Source organism: Camelina sativa, chromosome 15 (assembly GCF_030686135.1).
Source record: "Camelina sativa cultivar CO46 ecotype springtype chromosome 15, ASM3068613v1".
Lineage (NCBI taxonomy): Eukaryota > Viridiplantae > Streptophyta > Magnoliopsida > Brassicales > Brassicaceae > Camelina > Camelina sativa.
Genome location: NC_141894.1, coordinates 29,114,546 through 29,135,023, shown reverse-complemented (window position 1 = coordinate 29,135,023; position 20,478 = coordinate 29,114,546). Strand labels below are relative to the sequence as shown.

At 35.6% G+C, this 20,478-nt stretch overlaps 4 protein-coding genes across 6 annotated transcripts; all 4 read right to left on the bottom strand.

The window, feature by feature from the left end:
• Nucleotides 1-8,256: 8,256 nt before the first annotated feature.
• LOC104747634 (large ribosomal subunit protein uL2z) lies at nucleotides 8,257-9,667 on the bottom strand. Its single transcript, XM_087489334.1, has 2 exons — nucleotides 9,054-9,667; nucleotides 8,257-8,701 (listed from the first exon to the last, which is right to left on the bottom strand). Exons 1-2 carry the CDS (start codon nucleotides 9,491-9,493, stop codon nucleotides 8,365-8,367), a joined length of 777 nt encoding a protein of 258 aa, XP_087345460.1. The 5' UTR covers nucleotides 9,494-9,667; the 3' UTR covers nucleotides 8,257-8,364.
• Nucleotides 9,668-11,245: 1,578 nt separating this feature from the next.
• LOC104747633 (protein SMALL AUXIN UP-REGULATED RNA 10) lies at nucleotides 11,246-12,074 on the bottom strand. Its single transcript, XM_010469297.3, has one exon. It carries the CDS (start codon nucleotides 11,955-11,957, stop codon nucleotides 11,640-11,642), a length of 318 nt encoding a protein of 105 aa, XP_010467599.1. The 5' UTR covers nucleotides 11,958-12,074; the 3' UTR covers nucleotides 11,246-11,639.
• A 4,350-nt stretch (nucleotides 12,075-16,424) lies between these two features.
• Nucleotides 16,425-18,256, bottom strand: LOC104747632 (transcription initiation factor TFIID subunit 14). 3 transcript variants are annotated; one of them, XM_010469296.2, is made up of 6 exons: nucleotides 18,039-18,254; nucleotides 17,759-17,847; nucleotides 17,432-17,653; nucleotides 17,147-17,340; nucleotides 16,944-17,065; nucleotides 16,425-16,849 (listed from the first exon to the last, which is right to left on the bottom strand). In XM_010469296.2, the coding sequence occupies exons 1-6, from the start codon at nucleotides 18,138-18,140 to the stop codon at nucleotides 16,820-16,822; spliced, it is 759 nt and encodes a 252-aa protein (XP_010467598.1). In that variant the 5' UTR covers nucleotides 18,141-18,254; the 3' UTR covers nucleotides 16,425-16,819. The 3 variants fall into 3 exon arrangements, with proteins under 3 accessions (XP_010467598.1, XP_010467597.1, XP_087344223.1); XM_010469295.2 differs by having other exon boundaries at nucleotides 16,425-16,707; nucleotides 18,039-18,253; XM_087488097.1 differs by having other exon boundaries at nucleotides 16,425-16,707; nucleotides 16,944-17,340; nucleotides 18,039-18,256.
• LOC104747631 (uncharacterized) lies at nucleotides 18,256-20,418 on the bottom strand. The gene is made up of 3 exons (XM_010469294.2): nucleotides 20,166-20,418; nucleotides 18,908-19,738; nucleotides 18,256-18,831 (listed from the first exon to the last, which is right to left on the bottom strand). The coding sequence occupies exons 2-3, from the start codon at nucleotides 19,720-19,722 to the stop codon at nucleotides 18,657-18,659; spliced, it is 990 nt and encodes a 329-aa protein (XP_010467596.1). The 5' UTR covers nucleotides 19,723-19,738; nucleotides 20,166-20,418; the 3' UTR covers nucleotides 18,256-18,656.
• Between the last annotated feature and the right edge of the window lie 60 nt (nucleotides 20,419-20,478).

Here is a 20,478-nt window from a genome sequence, read left to right as displayed (position 1 = left end):
TTCTCTGTGGTAGACTTCCCCGGAACCAGACTATTGCGTCCGGTTCAAAGCTAGAGTTGAGAACAACCCTGTCCTTCATGCTTCCAACGAGGGTCACTGGACTTCCACCGGCGCTTGGTAGAAGCAAGAGAGAGGATACATTTCTAGAAGCAAGAGAGAGGATACATTTCTCCATCTCATTTCGGGGGATACCAAAATCTTTACTCGAACCATGGTGGGCCTCCAATATCATGCAGACTCATCACCACTTTGCTGGCCGAGAATTGGTGATCCTTTCTCTCTTTAATAACTACTTATTGTTATAAAAGAAAAATACTTACGTTCACCCCTCTCCATTCACTCCCTCTTCTTTCAGCCAATCAAAATCTTCCATCTAATATTTCATTTAAAAAGTAAATCAAAATTAAATTAAAAAGCAAATCAAATTAAGGAAACAAATTTTGTATACTTTTAATTAAGGAAATTTAAATATTGGATTGGTTTAGATTTTTAAAATTTGAATAAAATTATATGTCGGTTTGGGTTTACAAATGAAGTGGTTAGGGTTTAGATTTTACAACTAAAACGAAATTATATGTCGGTTTGGGTTTACAAATGAGGTGGTTAGGGTTTAGATTTTACAATTCGAATGAAATTATATGTCGGTTTGGGTTCACAAATGAGATGGTTAGGGTTTAGATTTTACAAGTAGAACAAAATTATATGTCGGTTTGGGTTCACAAATGAGATGTTAGGGTTTAGATTTCACGATTAGAACAAAATTATATGTCGGTTTGGGTTCACAAATGAGATGGTTAGGGTTTAGATTTTACAAGTAGAACGAAATTATATATCGGTTTGGGTTCACAAATGAAATGGTTAGGGTTTAGATTTTATATATGTCGGTTTGGGTTTATTAAAGAGCGGTTTAAATTTTTTAATTTTATAATAATATATACAGATTTTATTTCCTTATTTTATAAGGGGGTGAATGGAGAGGTTCACCCCTAGAGTATTGTTCCACAACTTAATTCCTGGTCTAATACGGTCCGGTAAACATTTCCGTAACCAGAAAATTCTTACGCTCATGTGCTAGGGTTTTTTTTGTTTCGTTATTTTAATACTTTAATTTTATTATATAAAGTTCAATGACAAAATTTCTTATTAATGAGATCGTGACACGTGTCAAAAATATTGATAAGATATTTTTCTTTCTATGGCTTTAAAAAAATTGAAACTAAGCTAAACATTGAATTTTTTTTTTCCAGGAAAGAATAAAGAAAAAGACAATGATTTGGTCACATGTAATTATTGTGAAGCTTTGGTATGAAAATCTGAAAGTCTAAAACAGAGTGGAAAAGTGTTGAAATTCTCGATTTGTTGTCAACAAGGACGAGTTGTCTTGCAACATTCGTGACCACCTCCAACTTACTTAGATGACTTACTGTCACGGTCGGCATCGTTTCGGAACAATATATGAGCATATAATTCAATGCTTGCTTTTACATCAATGGGTGGAAAAATAGATAACGATATCAATTCAGGAAACGGTCCTTTTACTTTTCGTATGCATGGTCAAAATTACCACAAAATTGGATCACTGCTACCAGTTGAAGGAGATCTTCCACGTTTTGCACAGCTATATGTATATGATACTGCTCATGAAGTTCAAAACGTCTCAATGCACTTGCCAAAGGAAAAAGTAATGAGTTAGATGAAGGAATTCTGAGTGGATTGATAAAAATACTTGATGAATATAATGACTTAGCTAAAGTGTTCAGAATAGCTAGATATAGATACGAATCTGGATCTAAAGAAGTATTTTCCATTAGGCTATTGAAAAATAAAGAACGTGGCAGACAATTTGACCTTCCACAAGGAGACGAGATTGCTGGACTTATTGTGGGTGACATGTCTATCCCTAATTCTGACAGAGATATTATAGTGCAACCTAGGAATGACAAACCACAGTATATCAGTTTTTTGCATCCATCGTAAATGTCACTACAATACCCTTTGTTGTTTCCATATGGTGAACAAGATTATATTGAGAAAACTACTCCATATAGCTCAGAAGGAAATGCTACTAAGAGGTCATATGTTACAATGCAAGAGTAATATGTATATCAAATACATACCAGGTTAACATCTCCAGGAACAATAGTCCGTTCAGGCCGTCTTGATGCATACGTGGTTGATGCATATACTGCTATTGAACAAGAACGTATGAACTTTTATCAGTTCAATCAGAAAAAATTAAAATATTTGTGTTTATAAAATATTAATTCAACTTTGAAATATTTTCTTATCAATACCATCCGTTTTCAACTCATATTACACAAAATATTAATTTAATTTTATATTAATAACTTTGAACTCATCTACATCTATTTTCTTTAACTAAAAGTGTATTTTTATTTACTGTTTTTTTTTTCAATCAAACAATTAAAAGGAGATTTCTCGGTTAGCTGCCCAAACCGGAGGGAAAGGATTTACAAAAGAAACTTCAAAGATAAGATAACACGAAGCACGGGCAAGACAATTCGCCTTCGTATTTGACGCACGCGGGATCCAAGAGATAGAGAATAGTGGGAAAGACTCCAGCGAGTTAAACTCATCGAGCAAGTTGGAGAAGGACGGCCAATATTCAGAAGACTTCAGCATAGTGAGTAACTCAGCACAATCAGTCTCAAAACGTTGACAAGCGATCCCTTCAACACGTATCCGCTCAATGGCCAACAACAACGGTTTTAACTCCGAATGCAGGGGGAGGGGCTCTGTTTTACACACTTGGCCCCCAACAACAAGGTTCGCTTCTCACCAACGCAACACCACCAGCCCAATCATGAATACACATTGTTTGCTTTCCAAGAACCATCAATCTGACAACAAGGTGAAGAAACCTGGACATCTGAATACGAAGATGGAGCTGACATGACTGTCGTAAAAGAGAAGCGTCCCTCCCAGCAAACAAAATCCAAATTCGAGTACACCGACTCATATGGTAAACCCTCTGACAAGACCGGAGTCAGAGATAAATCTCAAAGTTCACACGAACGTGGACAATCAAATTAAAAACGTGATTAATAGTTTCAACCTTATAGTCACATCTTTTACATCAAATATCACACTGGACACATCGGTGTATCTATTTACTTACTAAAAATATTTACTTTATATTATTTGATAAATTTTATTTTATTTTAAAAATTATAAACTCACATATCGGGCGGGTCCTAATCTAGTTTTGTATAAACAAGATTCAGCCAGATAATTAAAAAGCTCAAGCGATAGTAAAAATTAATGTGATGAAATTTGCAATGCACAAAAGACAAATAGTATTATCATAAGTAATCTTTGGGACTACAAAACACTAGACAAAAACTCCAAATAAAACAGTAAAGAGAAACAAACCAACTATATATGGGAAGATTTTGGTACGTTTGCAATAAAGGGATGTGAGACTTGATGAAAGGTTGAATAAGTCACGGTTGTGACTACTCCATTCTTTAAAGTCGCTTTCCATTGAGCTTTTTCGAACTGTTACGTTACGTTTTGCCAGTATGCATGCTTCTGTGATGCGTATGCTTTAATCTATGTACTTTTGATGAAGGATTAAGATATTTTTTAGACTTATATCAACTTGCAGCTGAAAGATTCTACAGCTGGTCCTAGTTCTGCACGTACGTCTCCATGATGCATTTCTTACCCTAATTTGAATTAAAAAGAGGTAGTATAGATTACCTTAATTCGGCTACCATCAAAGAGGCGCAAGCTTCTCTGTGATAGACGACTACCCGGGCGGATCAAAACTACCGGGGTACCAATATCGTTACTCGATCCCTGGTGAGAGACCCTTACAACATGCCGAGTCACTACCACTTTGATGGGTACGAATTGGTGGTGACATAATCTCAATTTAATAATTACTTTAACGCACAACTCAATTACCCGGTTTACAGCGGTTTGCTAAAGATTTCTAGAACAAAAACATACAAATGATCAGTTCTCGGTTTAATTACGGTTCGTTAAAGATTACGAGAACAAGCCTACCAAAAACAGTTACGCTCATATTCCTAGAATTACCTTTTCATATGAACAAAGATATTCATCAAGAGCACAAAATGAAAAGCTCAACGATAATCAAAAGTGTTGATGAAAATTTGCAAATTGATATGTATACTATAAGCTTTTGGAGAGAAAGGACTAAGATTATCGTAAAAATGCTTAGCATTAGAGAACAAGTCGATCCAATAGGAAAATACACGACAACAAAACAGAAACAACAAATATATGGTTAAACCAGGGAACGAACCCTCCTAACAAGACCAACCTTCTGTCGAGGAGGTGCATCACCCAAACCCGTTCTGACACTACCATTGTGTTGATGATTACCCTTCTTCTTCCATGAGAAAGCTCCACTAGATCGAATTCATAGCCACTCGGGACAATCTTCTTCGAAACATGATGGCAAGAAAATATCTTTGAGTCCCTCTGTTTAGAAGGTTTGCTGCATGATTCAGTTTAAGAATTTTTTTTTTTTTTTTTAAGCAGAGGTAATTTAGATTTACCTTAATATGGTGAATCCATGTATACTTGGTAGACAAGCAATCGCGAGGTCAAGGTACCACAATCATTCGAGCCCTGGAAGGCTGGAACGTGGAGAGACTCAACTCCCTGACTCCCTGTGGTATGTATCCCAGGGACCACTTTGGTGACATTTTGTCGGTTTAATTAGTACTACTTATTCTTCTTTGCACATATAACGACATACCCGGTTTAATATGGTTCGTTAAATAACAAGAACAAACCAACCAATATCAAAATTTGGATCTAGAGAACAATAATCAAAATTTGTCATAACATAGATTATCATAAAATCGTTACAACAAAACTTGAAATAAAGAAAACGAGAAACAAAGTTTATTTTTTTTTACTCTAGTCGGCCTTGGCGGCTGAAGCAGCAGCTTGACCTCTCCTCTTAGCAGCAATAACACCGACCTTCTGTCCGAATAAAATTTACGTGATGGATAAGCACTGTTCTTAATTATGCTAAGGAGTCCAAAGAAATTAAACTGATGTCATGGGGAGGAGTATAGATAAGTTGAGTGCTCTGTGGCAAGAGCCCTATTGTGCGATTGATGATATGTTGTTTTCTGTTAAGCTTCATGAGTCAAGAGTGTATGATCCAAAGAAGACGCATTGGAAACTTGACCTTGAGAGTTTTAAAAGGGTTTTCGTGCTTGGCAAGGATTCTAAAATGGTGAGTTTTGGCACTGATCAGAGTCGGTTTAGTAAGTATATATATGATGGGAAGATTTTGGTTCGTAGAGATTGCGTTGGAAATAAAGGAAGGATGTGAGACTTGGGGAAGGATGAATAAGTCACGGTTGTGCCTACACCACCCTTTAAAGTCACCGTCCGTTGAGCTTTGTCCAATTGTTATGGTTTGCATGTTTGCTTTTGTGATGAGTATGCTATATAATATATGTACTTTTGTTGAAGAATACAGACTTTTAGACCTTTTTCTCTAGCCTCAATACTTAATTAGACTTTTATGAACTTGCAGTTAAAGGATACAGCTTGTTGGTCATGATAAGAAATATGAAGCAGGAGTGGCTACGAAGCTATTAAGATTAACTCCTCCTTTTGTGACAATGTGAAGTTGAGTTTTGTATATGAAAAAATGAAAAAAAAAAAAAAACTTACGGAATTAGCCTTGCAAAGAACTATATTAAGCGGTTTAAAATATAGGCTAATTTCATTAGCTAGGCTTTATAGTTCATAGTTTATACAATATATGAGGGATTAATTAGCTTTATTAAACTTTAGCCATGTTTGAGTGCTTTGAGTGAGAGCAAACATTTGGTTAATAAGTTGTTTGTAATCTGACGCCTTGGAACTAAGTAGTCCTTCTCAACCTTTGTTCAAAAAGATTCAAATGTTTTAGATTTAGGGCCAAACAGCTACTGTGTGGAGATTTACTTCCTCTATACATCAGGAAATTGTCCAAACACTTGTCTGGAATCACGGCTAGACCAGAACGATAACCAAACATCCTTGGATCATATTCAACCTGAAGACAGTTATAGAGCAAGAGCAACACAAATCTAAAGGGTCAGAAACCTTTGAGTGTTTTAGAAGGTTTTCCTTTTCAAGGATCGGAGCCTTCAACGGTGGATGTTGGCGCTGATGAGAGTCGTTTTATAGTAAGTCTGATGGGAACATGGCCGGTCCGGAGCATAAGCAGCATAAGGGCTCTAGATGGGAAGTTTTGGTACGTTTGAAACAAAAGGAGGTGAGATTTGATGGAAGGTTGAATAAAGTCATGGTTTTAAGTCGCCTTCCATTAAGCTTTTTCGAACTATAAACAAATATATGGTTAAAGAACCCTAGTCAGCACTGGTGGCTGAACCACGGAAGGGAACGAACCTCCTACCAGCATTGCAATAAGACCAACCTTCTGTCAAGGAGGAACCGTTCTGACACTACCATTGTGTTGATGATTACCCTGCTTATTCCATCTAGATCGAATTCATAGCCACATTCGTACGAAACTTAGGCCATGAGTTTCTCTTCACAATAAGGTACTATAGTGGCACACGTTACCTGCCCTGAGTATCGGCTTCTCGCTCTTCCGCATCATGTCAGAACTCAGAACATATGATTAAATTCGTCTTGTGAACTACAGAACGTATAAATCAAGGTGGAAAAAAAAAAAAATGTAATTTAAATTACTTTAGTTCGGCTATTCAACAAAGGCATGATTCTCTGCGATAGACGAGCCCGGCCGCCGGCATCGAGCTGGACACCAACCCTCGAACCCTGGTGAGATTCATTAATCATGCTGACTCACCACCACTTTAACGGGCCGAGGCTTGGTGAGATTATCTCCAATTATTTACTACTTAGAGCTTGACTGGTTCTCCCGCTAGCTCCCGCAAACGCTGCGTTTGCGTTTGCGGGCGGTTGCTAGCGTTTGGGGCCAATCACACAAATCGCTCCCAATCGCTCCCAGTCGCTCCCAATCGCTCCCAATCGCTCCCAACCGTTGAATTCCAAAAGCTAGTTCCCGCAAGCGTTTGCGGTTGCGGGCGTTTGCGTTTCAAATTTTTTTTTTTTTTTTAGAAAAAATTTGAAACAAATCAATGATAATGAAATATATTATATATATATTTTTTACCTAACTATTTTATTCATTAAGGATGAGAGAAAATGAAGTACGGATAAGATTAAAAATATTAAAAAAATAAATAATTGGAAGAAAATAATATTTCAATTAACAATAACCCAGAAAACTTGATGTAAATTTAATGGCACATCGCACATAAGTTCAAAAAAATCTAAAGAAATATAACGTTTCATCAGAAATTTAAGAAAATAAGATTATTTGTGAAAAATAAAAACAAATCACGAGTGACTCTTCTCAACTCTCATTTGATCATTACTACCGATGCAAATACTGCCCCACAAAACTTATTGAGTGTGTGAGATTTAAGAAAGAAGATCTACGATCTAAAACATATGTTTTAGTCATTTATCAAATTACTTAATTAAAGTTTTGGTAAAAATCCAAATGCATAAAGTAATAAGTATTTCATTATGAAATTTATTTATTTTTTAATAGTTATTTTAGTATTTTTAATGAATTTTAATTATAAATCAAGTTTAATAAAGTTTTTGATATTTTAAAACATTTATATAATTATATCACATTTATTATGTTCCAACCGCTATTGCACCCGCTGGTCAACCAGTCGTAAACCTCCCGCAAATGCACCAATTTTAAACCGCTAAACCAATCGTTCAAAACGCTTAATAACGCTTGAAACCGCAATCGCCCGCTTCCGCAATCTCCCGCAACCGCAGCGTTTGAACCAGTAAGGCCCTTAAAGTCTTAAAACATACAACTCAATGACCGGTTTAATTTCCGGTTTAGTAATATTTTCTTCCAGTTACGCTTGTATTAAAAAATTTGCTACTTGTTTTCATATAAACAAGATTGACAGAAGAATAGACGACAAAAAAAAAAAAAAACAAGATTGACAGAAAAATAAACCGAATACTTTCAAGTGTAATATCGTTGAAACAAGCACATGGTCACTTGGGTAAAGATTTCTAGAGTGAGAAATAATAATTTACGCTTTGCATTTTAAACGTAATGATAGAATTACATAATTTTCAATATAAGCAATAGAAGAAAACGAAAAACACTGTGTAATGAAAATATGCAGTATGATGCATAACATAAGCTTTTCGAGAGAGAGAGAGAGAGAATAAGGTCATAAAAATCTTTTAGGATTTCAGAACAAGGTTCAAAACGAAACACAGACAACAAAACTTGAAACATAGAAAACTGAGAAACAAAAGTTTATGTTTATAACTCTAGTCGGCCTTGGCGGCTGAAGCAGCAGCTTGACCTCTGAGACGACCAGTCCTCCTTGCAGCAATAAGACCAACCTTCTGCCCTGGTGGTGCATCACGCCTAACAGTACTGGCGTGACCAATGTGCTGATGGTTACCTCCTCCATGAGGATGCTCAACTGGATTCATAGCCACACCACGAACCTTAGGCCATGAGTTTCTCTTCACACGGTACTTGTGGTACGCGTTTCCTGCCTTGAGCATTGGCTTCTCAGTTCTTCCACCACCAGCAACTTGACCAATCATAGCCCTGCATCCACTTGGGACAATCTTCTTGGAACCAGACGGCAACTTAACCCTATCCAAACCATACCATATATTATTAGTCATTGTGAAATACCAAAAGTAACAAACAAAATCATTGTTAACTACCACAAAATACTTATATAATCATAGATATTGAATCAAATGCTACAATCAATATCATATTAGCATTTACAATAGCGATCCCACTTTCTAAATGAAAGGAATGATTCCATAAAGAGCAACATAAGCTAAACTAAACAATCGACAAATCCGGAAATGATATATACAAGCAATTCATCAAATCCATCACATCTCACAATCAACCACCAAACAAATCATCAGATCTGAAAATGTTACAAGCATTTCATGAATCTTCGTTAAAGATTGGATAAGAGAAAACAAACCTAGTAGTGTCGTTGTCAGGGTTGTGAGCGATAACAATCGCGTAATCACCAGAAGCTCTGGCGAGGACACCACGGTCACCAACGTGATGCTCAACGTTGCAGACGACGGCTCCTTCAGGGATAGATCTAAGAGGGAGAACATTTCCGACGACGAGAGTAGCTTTCTTACCGCAGTACAAGAACTGACCGGTGTACATACCTTCGGCGGCGACGAAGAGCTCCTTCTGTTTCTTGAAACGGAAAGGATGACGGAAAGTGACGCGAGCAAGCGGCGCACCACGTCCTGGATCGTGGATGATCTCCGTCACGACGCCCTTGAGGTAACCATTTCTCTCGCCGAAATCGAGGCTGCGGAACTTAGCCGGACCTTTGCGGTGGTGAGTGTGGGATTTGAAGACGGAACCCGCTCCCTTACGTTGAGCTCTGATGACACGACCCATGGTGGAATGCTCTCGGGGCGGCGACGATGTTTACAATTTTTTAGGGTTTTGAGATCCAACTATAATGAGTGTAAAATTCACCCTTTTATCCTGCAACCTGACCTTTGTTCAAACCCTAATGGGCCCTTATGGATCTTTATTTTGATATGGGCCATTAGAAACCAAGCCTGTTGTATCTGTTTAAACGCAGCCAAAAGTCCATGTTAAGAAAGATAAGTCAAATCTTCCAAACCCATCGCATTGATGAGAGAGAGAGTCGCCCATTTGGTTTGTTCAATCCCGGATTTAGGATTCAGATCAGACCGATTAATCCGGTTGCTGACCGGATCATATTGGAAAATAATGAATATATATACCAGTAAGTAACCACTAGCATGTATAATGTCAACAATAACATATTTAATGCCAATAAAACCTCCAAAATAGCATTAAACAATTCTATGAAGAAACACATAATATGGGCAAGCTAGCTTCTGAATCTGAGCAGAACATTTTTTATATGTTACTATCCGGATTATGAATTCAGGTTAACCAGGACTAACCGAAATCAAAATTAGAAAACTCGTAATATTATTTACTTAAAACTGATTTGAACTCAAGATAAATTAATATTAAGCTGATGATCTAGATGAAATATATATAACAATGAGTCTTATACTTTTGAGTTTGAGATATATAGATTATTATATCTTTTTGATGAAATATATAATAACAACAGAACAGAAGGGATTGATATATGCTATAAAAAGTATACAACAATGAGTCTTATACAATTCTAATTGGTCGATGATATATACATCCACTAGCATCTATGATGTCAACAATAGCATATTTTAATCCAAAAAAAATAAACAATTGTTTGAAGAACACATAATATGGGCGAGCTAGGTTCTGAGGGGACAATGCATTTTTAAATTCTTATTCTATATATATATATATATATATATATATATATCTCGTGAATATGGTATGGCGATCTAAATAATCCAGATATATGATAGTAATGTGCCTTCTATAAAATCTTTTTAACATTTTATAAATAAAATAAAATAAAAAAGCTCGTGGGAGGGAGACTAGCTCATCAAAAAAAGGAGAGACTCGTCAAGTAGACTGGTCTAAGTTATTAAGTTATAACTAAGGTACGAAGAAGATTAATGTGATCATGATACCATTCTGCTTTGCTAGGAAGGAGGACATGATAGTTTGGCGATCTATATGTGTTCTGCTCAAGATAAACATAATGGGGACATCAAATTAGCTAATCTATATTACGGAAGATTCTTTTGGTTTTAGGTAACAACCATAAATAATACGCATAGATACAAATATGTGGAGAGACTGGGTTTGGTAGGACCATAATGATCTATCATAAAAATCTGACTCAATAATTGATATTATTATTACACATAATCAAATCTTTTCAGAGTATTACTACTACTTGCTAAGACTACGTACATGGTAAAAGAAATGAAACAAATACGGTAATTAACACTCCAACAAATAAAATACTACATACATTATAGCAATAACAATACTTTTGAGTTGACTAAAATATCGAATGTGTTATATATTTCTATCATTATTTTTGACAATTTATTTTGTCATTGTTGGCATTTGTCAAAAATAATGTCTTTGTACTTGTAGTTTTTAGTATAAGCAAAAGGCTGTTTATATACGGTTGATTAGTTTTAGTCAAATTAAAAGGTTAAGAATGTGAGTTATGAATTGTTGGACTTGGAGCATCCATGTATATAATAGAAAAAAAAATCTCGACATATATTAACTATGCGGATTCATATAACACATAAACATCGTTACCACAAGTCCACAAGATGATCAATGATCATAACCAATTAATTTGTAGAGAGTTAACTAGCTATAATCCTCTCAAGATGATCAGTCAACCTTTTTACGTTGCCTTGAGGGAAAAAAGTCTCCCACTCCCACCCAACCCCAACTAATACAAAATATTAAGATTACTAACAAATTTAGTTTAAGAAAAAGGATGAAAAAAACCCAAACGGGTTAATAATGCCTAACGAAGCTTCTTAGCCATGTTCTTCCGTCTTAATCAGAAAATCCTTAAAACTGACTTGTTTGTTTCTTGTTTTTGGATTTATCTTCATGAATCTAAGAAGATCGAGCTTTATCTAAACATGGAGATAAGAGACCTGAAGAAGACTTCATCACAAGGCAAGGTTATACCCATATCATGGTCAAACCCAAACTCTTCCTCAGCTAGGCGGAGCAAAGTTTGGAACTCGGAGTGGTCGAGCCAAGAAATGGGAACGATGTACCGACTTCGGTTCTGTCCAACGTAAACCGGAAAATGACCTTTTGGCACGTCTTGAGGAAGATCATCTTCTTGGTTCTTCATCTTTCTTAGACTCGAGCATCTCTTTACCATTTGCTTGATAGATGCTGTTTGAGACAACGTTGCTTTGCTCGATCTCTTTATTGCCATTGTTCTTTCTTTTCTTTTCTTCTTTTTTGTTTTTTTGGTGGATTTAGTTTTTGATTGAAGAATGATATGGAGGTAAGGGGTACAATGGAGAAGTATTTATATGGACAGTTTAGAAGGCTAATAAATTAATAGATTGATGATAGTTGATGCAGTCTTTTACTATACCTTTACAAATTGGGTGGTATAGTTTTTTCTTTTGTCATCAAATTGGGTAGTGTAGTTATTGATTATAAATAAATAGGTTTGGTTACTTATGACGTTGACCAAATAGTGACAATAATATCATATACTTGTATTATGTATTAAATGTATGTTATAACATTCAAATTTGCATGTAAACAAGGACAAAATATCAAATTATGTTGACTAAACAAATAACAGTGGATAAAATTAAAAACTGTATACCTTCATAATTTGGTTACATTACAAAAATTTTAAATCATGATTAGGTTGATTATTTATGACGTTGACAAAATTTGTGATTAGATTTTTATGTATCTTGTACCCACAAAATAAAAAACAACGACTAACCAGTATAGTAACACATGGAGTGATTTTGCATTGGGATAAAAATCAATTAAAACACACGTAAACACGTATATGTATATTTTGGGGAAAAAATTACAAAATTAGTTTGTGAATTTGTGGCAAAGCATGAACCCCGTACATGGATTCGAGTTCTAGTTTCACTAGGCCTTCCAAATTAAGATGGCGGGTACAATGTATTCTAGAGACTAAAGTCCGATGAAAATGAACTTCCTAAAGCTAATCACATATTTTAGAAAAATATAGTAATGATATGTATATAAATCATATATGAAGAAAAAAACTAATTAAACCAATCAAATTTCCTGTTTTGATTCATTAGGACACCTAGCTAGATTCTTTGTTTTTGTGAAAGCAAAATCATGTGAGATGTAGGAGGTGAGGGCAAATAAAACATCGAGGACAGAACCAACAAGGACAAGAGAGAGATGCAATAAAAACTGTGAAAGAATGTATACAAAAACAAAGTTTGGTAGGGACTATAACATTGCCCTACAATGTCTCCTTATTGCCTTTACATACTAAGACAAGTTTGAACAATACTTGGGTTCACCCCTAGGGGTGAACCTCTCCATTCACCCCCTTATAAAATAAAGAAATAAAATCTGTATACATTATTATAAAATTAAAAAATTAAACCGCTTTTTAATAAACCCAAACCGATATATATGAAATCTAAACCCTAACCATCTCATTTGTGAACCCAAACCGATATATAATTTCGTTCTACTTGTAAAATCTAAACCCTAACCATCTCATTTGTGAACCCAAACCGACATATAATTTCGTTCTAATTGTGAAATCTAAACCCTAACATCTTATTTGTGAACCCAAACCGACATATAATTTTGTTCTACTTGTAAAATCTAAACCCTAACCATCTCATTTGTGAACCCAAACCGACATATAATTTCGTTCTAATTGTAAAATCTAAACCCTAACCACCTTATTTGTAAACCCAAACCGACATATAATTTCGTTTTAATTGTAAAATCTAAACCCTAACCACTTCATTTGTAAACCCAAACCGACATATAATTTTACTCTAGTTTAAAAATCTAAACCAAGCCAAATATTTAACTTTCTTTAATTAAAAGTATACAGAATTTGTTTCCTTAATTTGGGTTGCTTTTTAATTTAATTTTTATTTATTTTTTAAATGAAATATTAGATGGAAGATTTTGATTGGCTGAGAGAAGAGGGGGTGAATGGAGAGGTTCACCCCTAGGGGTGAACCTAAGTATTTTTCGACAAGTTTACAAAACAAATGTTTATTTTCTTCTCTTACGTACCTTTAAATATCATATAAATGAGCCAATGGCCCCGTTAGATACATATCTATTTAATGTACAGTTGTACATAGATTACGGACGAAGTAAAAGAGATTTGTAAGTTGTAACAAAAGTACGTACTTGACGAGATATAGATATATAAGGACTCGACATAAAAGATTGCGCAAAACCATTGTCTTTATTTTGCATATACGTACAAGTGTATTTTGTTAGTTACAATTGTACAGTATTGAAAACGTAACAGAGATAAAAAAAAAAAATATTTTCCCTCATCAAAAACAAAAAACATAAGAGGACATGTTGTTGTTATTTTTTTTTGTTTTTATTTCTCTCTTCGAACAATGTCATCTAGATCTAAGACAAAACTAATCTTTAAAGTAAACATTTCAGATTTTACAATAGTGACCAAAAATGTATATCCAATAGATAGAGATTTTGTTCTACACCCTTGTGACTGAATCACCACTGTTTCACTTTTTTTTTTTTTTAAATCACTTGAAAGTCCATATTAGATGTTTTTTTGTTACCAATTTTTTTTTTACAATTCATAATCAATCAAAAGCATACTAGAAACGTTTTTTTAGTATAAAACCTTGGTAATTTCTTGGCCGTCCTTATTGTTATTTCACTTTTAAGCCAATCCGAATCAAAAGCGATGTCACTTATTAGATCACTTTTATTCAACTATTATGTACAAAGAGAAACAAAAAGATTAGTCGGAACAAGAAAAATACAAGTAAAGAAAAGTCAAAAAGATGAGTGGTGTGGGATCGAAGAGTGGGACAATGAGATGATGTGACCGATGGCGCCACCTGTTGTGGTTGTAACTCGGAGACACTATCAATTCATTCCTCGTTGACATCAACCGAAAGCCCCAACACCTTCGAATCTATGATTGATAAATCTTCCCTTGAATTCAAATGGATGATTTAAACTAAGAAGTTAAAAGAGTTGAATAAGTATTTATTATATTTTTATTATTTGAGATGAATAAGTTAAGAAAATGATTCAATCCGTTCAATTATAACTGGTTGGAATGAAACTCATTCATTTTTTTTCCCCTTCTCTCATTAGTCTAATTGTCACATCTTTTAATATACTGATTTTATATTCTTTATTGATCAAGAAATTTTTCTATGTTTTATAATTTGTATATATTATTTAAATTAAAAATCATAAAACTATAAGTAATCAACAAATTTTTAAGTTTTTGGTTAGAAATTTTATGAGATTTTGTACTGGTGGTCGGATCTTGAGTTTTGAAAAAATTTGATAGTTCGTGAATCTTTTTTTCTAAGGATTTTTTCAGTCACCCCAGCTTTTAATTTAGTTGTTGCATGTTCTATTAATAAATTTTAATTTATATAATTAAGCACAGATTATAAGATTTTAAAAAAAATATATAGATATGATCACAGAAAGTCGCATGTTAAACATAAACACCTCAAGAATTAACACAAAAATAAATAGCACTTTATTTTTTACAAATTTACTCTAACTTGCAAATAATGTTAGGTGTAAGTTAAATTTGTGTATATTTTAGGACAAAACTACAAGAAAGTTGAATTTATGTATATTTTGGGACAAAACTACAAGTAACATTTTTTTTTTTTTTGACATAAGTAACATATATTAAGTTTTCAAATTCGAAGAATATATTTACACTTCTCGTCATGAAAGTTTAGATTTGATATATTATTTATAATTTTCAAATTTTTAAAGTAGCATCACTAGTTTATGAGTTTAATTTCGATTTTGTGTGTTTGATCTGTATCTTTTGCAAATTGAGGGTAAAGATGTTGTTTGGAGGGTGTGTTGGCAGATATTCATAGAAAAACAGGTTGGGGGGGGGGGGGGGGGGGGGAAATAGATTAAAAAAAGAAACAAGAAGAAGACAAGGAATTGGAAATAGAAGAGGCAAGAAAAAGAAGAAGAGGCTGAAATGTGAAGGGTCCATTGTCTTGAAATCATAAGACTCTCCCATGTGGGTACTATCCAAAAACCTAAAACACCACCAGCAACACCACCTAAGCAAAGAGGGGTCATAATACATAAGCAGACATATATTCTTCACCTTCAACTTTGAGCCACCAGTTTCATTTCTTGGATAACCCTAAAGTGGGGAAGTTCATTTCCCATGTTCTATGGCCACAATGAGAAACAATGATTTCGACATCTTTGTCTCTCTCTCTCTCTCTCTCTCTCTCTCTCTCTCTCTCTCTTTCGGTTTCCAAGGTCACATGTGATTTTTTTGAATTTCACATAGCAAGAGCCTGATAAACGTCATTGTCAAGGTCCCCTCCCAATAAGAAGTGAATGTGTGTCTCTTCTATAAACTAAACAAGTCTGCAAATGCCTAAATTCGACTCAATCTTCCTATGAAAATGACAATTAGTAGACGATACCGGTTTCTCAATGCCTCCTCTGCAATCCAATGAAAGCATGAAAGACACAGAGCTTTACCTTTTTAGGATACTATGTCAAACAACATGATGAAATCAAACAAACCATTTAGAAATGTTAGGTGTAAGTTGTGTTTTCACATGTTCAGCAACGAGGAGTAACTCGGTGTTAGCAAACCTATGATGCTTATGTTTGAGAGAAACTTGTAACAAAGAAGCAAACAAAATGAACAAAAAGATAAGCATTAGTACTTTGTAGGTACAGACACCGATATTGACTACAAATAGGTTCTTTTTTTACATGTTCTAACATTTAGCACAGTTGCTCAGATATTAAGACATCTCAGGTTTTTAAACCCCCATCGAGATTTGTTAACGGTATCACAAAAAATTTCTGCGCAAACTCCTCTATGATCATCAACATTAGTAGCCAGGGGAAGACTAAAGTCCTTCAGGTTGCCCATCTACCATGATCAGCTGTCGTTTTAGCTTGGCGATATCAGCTTGCACCTATTAGATTATACATACAGTCGGTTAATAAGAATTTCTAACACAATTCTATAAAAATCAAAACAAAGGCTTTGTCACAAAGCCAAACAAGAATACTCCCCAAGTGTAACTGCTATTTAAGTTTGAGCAGAGGAAATTGTAGCTGTATCATTTAAGAAATCCACGTTAAATGTGAGCAATTCAATCATTGAAACAATAAACCTAAGAAATGGAAAGTGAACTAGTAATGCAGAAACCTTCTGACGAGCTGCAGTAAGTTGAAAAAGCTCATCTGCTTCTGAAAACGTCCAAAACCATTGACTGAGTGGATGATCCTTAGTGTCTCCATTTCTCAACTGATGATAAGTATCAGCAACTCCTGCAACATTACAAATGTGAGAATTGACCTTGCCTCTGGCAAAAAACTGTTCTTTCACTAGACACCAGAACAAGAATGTACCTGTAGGACGCAGGTTGAAACCATCTGGAAGGTTAGATATGTGCACAGCAGGGTGATTATAAACACGGGTGAGGAAACTCTCAAAAGGATCAGGGAAGACAATTTCATTGTAAGACTCAGCGACAACAGGTATCTTGATAGACTTAGGAACAGAACCATATTCATTCTCCGGGTTCAGCTTTAAGACATGAGACCTGCAAAAAAGTCCAATAAATCCTAAGATATATATATATAAACCACAACTTAAACCACTGAAAATTCACAATCACACATGAGGAAACTCACAAATCCAACTTCTTTTCACAGACATCAGTATGGAGGAAAACAGTAATGTCGATTTTGAATTCTCCCCAACCACACTCAGTCAATGCAAAGGGAGGAGAATCAACCACTCTAGTTGGGTTCTTAAAACTTGGATGCAAATGGAAGATGACCCGCTTGATAACCACACCAAGATCCTCATTTGTTGCTCCACGCACATACACAGTCCACTTATGTGTTCGATATCTAATTCATGTAAACATCGAACCCAAAAAGAAAGCTCAAACATTGCAGCATTACCATAACAACTCTTGAACTCGAAACATGAAAAAAAGAGAGAACATCACTCACTCTGTAGCTCTCTTTCCAAGAAAAAAAGCAACCGATCCACAGACAATTGGAAGATAAACTTCAACATCTCTGATCCTTCTTCTCACACTCTACCAAATCACATTAAAAAAATCCAGAACCAGGAACATTTCAAAATCTCCCAAGACGATAAATTTCATAGTTTTCATGCATAATCGAAGACATGAGAAACTGAGGAAACGAAAACCTAAAAAAATCTTTCATCGGAGAAAGAATCAAAGGTGGCATTTTTTAGGGTTTTATCCACAACAGAACAAAGTACCTCATCTTCGCGATCATCAATTGTTCTACCCATTCCGAACATACGTAGCTTCTGCGGAGGAGACGCATCAGTTTCAGACATAACCTCCATATCAGACTCCATCGGAACCGAAGAAATTGCTTTCGCAATCGCACTGTTCAACTCTTTTTTTCTCTTACGCCGATCGCAGTTCGCAGAGGAGGGAAACCAAAACGATTGATTTGGGGTTTTAGAGATAAAACACTTCAACACAAGTCAAGTCGTCCGGAACAGAGAGCCACGTCATTGCGTATGACACGTGGATAAAATACATTGGGTAATCCTATCTGCCACGTCATTTACAATTTCTCCACGTTGGCAATCTGTATCAAAACTTTGGGCTATCTTATATACGGACGTAAGAACTACCTGTCGTTTTTGGGAGTAAAAGAAACAAGGACTGAGCATTTTTTTGGTTATGCATCATCCATAAGGGCCATAATAAGAATCTACAGATTACAAGAATGTTTTGCTTTTATCTGAAAACAAAGGAACAATGAAGGAAGAAGATATGCATCATCTACTTCTGTGAAAGCATTGTCTCATGTAATAACAAGAGATGATGAGTCAACAACAATGCAAAGAAAGATAGCAAAAAATTCATATGTTTGATGCACTCAGAGCCATGACTTTGCATTGTTCGTTCAATGCTAGAAGCTGAGCTTCTTTCTTGTCGAGAAGTGCCGTCAGTTTCACGTTCTCCTCCATCAGTTTCTGAACTTCAACCTCCTTTTGTGCCTTCTCGCCTTCTAATTGCGTCGTCTTAGTAACCAGCCTGCTTCACCATTCACAAAATTGGAACAAATGGAAGAGTGATGAAATAGTTGCATAAAGAAGATATGAGGACTGACCGTTCAAAGAGCTCCTCGATGGTTTTGAATTGTCTCTCCGAAGAAAGAAGTGTTTCTCTAACATTGGTAAAAGTACTGACATAGCTTTTAAGCGACTCAAACTCTCTCTTCACACGAGAAAGCTCCTCTTCGTTTTCCACAGCTTTCTCCCTCTGTCTCATCGTCTCTTCAACTAGTTCCTCAATCCTTTCCCGCATTTCGTTTAGAACACTATTAGTCCCATGAGCAAACCGTTCCATCTCTTCTAACTTCAAGGCCAAATTCTCGATTTGGACTGTCTTCCTACTGACTTCTTCCTCGCCCAAAAGTGCCCTCTCCTTTTGAACAGCCGACTCAGATTCTGCTGCTGTAACCCTCCTCACAAGAGATTCCAGCACATCAGTCACAGTCTCTATGGATTGGAGCATCTCATTAGTATAAGCTCCATCCTCTACACCCAAGGAGCCACGGTACCACCTATTGGTTTCAGGATTAGTGCTCCTATCCCCTGCAGAAGATGATGAACCACCATCTTTCTCATTCAGTTCGATCTGTTCCACATTCGGTAGATCAGGAATAGCCAAGACTCTAGCTTTTGATCTCAAATAGCGCAACATTGTAGCAGTCGATCTGACCCTACCGGAAAGAACACCTAATTCCTTCCTGGCATCTTCTTCAGAACGAAACTCAAGGTAAGCCTTGACATCCACAAGTTCAGCTTCTAAACTATCTACCTGCAACCGACGAGATTCCAATTCACTCTTCCATAACTCAGTGGCTTCCTTGATCAAAGACTCTTGTGCAGATAGATTAGTAGTATCCTCTTTACCAGCCATCCCCAGCCTCTTCAGCCTGCAAATAAGTTAGAAAGAAGAAAGCTTTAAACCCAAACAAAACAAAGAAGCAGATCTAGCTTCAAAACAATGGTAAAGATGAGTTCAACCCATAAGCCTTTTTAGCTTCGTTTTAAGTTTAAAACAATCAACAAAACAGAGATCAAGACAAAGGTGATCATGATTTGGGCTGGGTCAAACACAAGCCACTAAAAAAACAGAGAGAGAGAGCGTTATTAACTGTTGAATTATCATCTTCAATCATCTGAGCTATTGAAATAAAACGAGAGAGAATCGATAATTTTTTCTGGCGTGAAACCGTATGATTTAATCGACTCAATCCTAGAGAAATCGAAATCGATCGGGGGAAAAAAAAAAAAAACTTAAAAGAGCTGAAGATTTATTATTATACAATGAAAGAAAAAAGGAAAAAGAGGGATCCTCACAAGTCGAGATCATAAGGTTCGAGATTCGCTCCGGCTGATTCCTGATTTTCAGGAGCAAATTAGAGGCGAAGATATTGTCCTCCGTCCGTCGCTGTGGTTTCCGAGGAGAGCGGGTGAGATTGGAAGGTGGAGACGAAGACAAATTACAGGAAATGAGAAAAAAAGGACCAACCAAGCTACTTTGCTTTTGTTGCTCCCTCTTACTTTTATTTAATTTCTCCTTTTCTTTTTTTTTGCTTTCTTTTATGGGTATGATATTAAAATATCATAGATTTTTTTTGTAATAGGATTAGAAGGATCTTAAAATTTAATT

Excerpts from the sequence above, each read along its gene's own strand:
- LOC104747634 (XM_087489334.1), bottom strand. The coding sequence starts at position 9,493 with ATGGGTCGTGTCATCAGAGCTCAACGTAAGGGAGCGGGTTCCGTCTTC. Across the intron at positions 8,702-9,053 it reads CCTGACAACGACACTACTAG|GGTTAAGTTGCCGTCTGGTT; the intron begins GTTTGTTTTCTC and ends TGGTTTGGATAG.
- LOC104747633 (XM_010469297.3), bottom strand. The coding sequence starts at position 11,957 with ATGGCAATAAAGAGATCGAGCAAAGCAACGTTGTCTCAAACAGCATCT.
- LOC104747632 (XM_087488097.1), bottom strand. The coding sequence starts at position 18,140 with ATGGAGTCTGATATGGAGGTTATGTCTGAAACTGATGCGTCTCCTCCG. Across the intron at positions 17,848-18,038 it reads TTGATGATCGCGAAGATGAG|AGTGTGAGAAGAAGGATCAG; the intron begins GTACTTTGTTCT and ends GTGATTTGGTAG. Across the intron at positions 16,708-16,943 it reads TTACTGCAGCTCGTCAGAAG|GTGCAAGCTGATATCGCCAA; the intron begins GTTTCTGCATTA and ends ATAATCTAATAG.
- LOC104747631 (XM_010469294.2), bottom strand. The coding sequence starts at position 19,722 with ATGGCTGGTAAAGAGGATACTACTAATCTATCTGCACAAGAGTCTTTG. Across the intron at positions 18,832-18,907 it reads ATCGAGGAGCTCTTTGAACG|GCTGGTTACTAAGACGACGC; the intron begins GTCAGTCCTCAT and ends ATGGTGAAGCAG.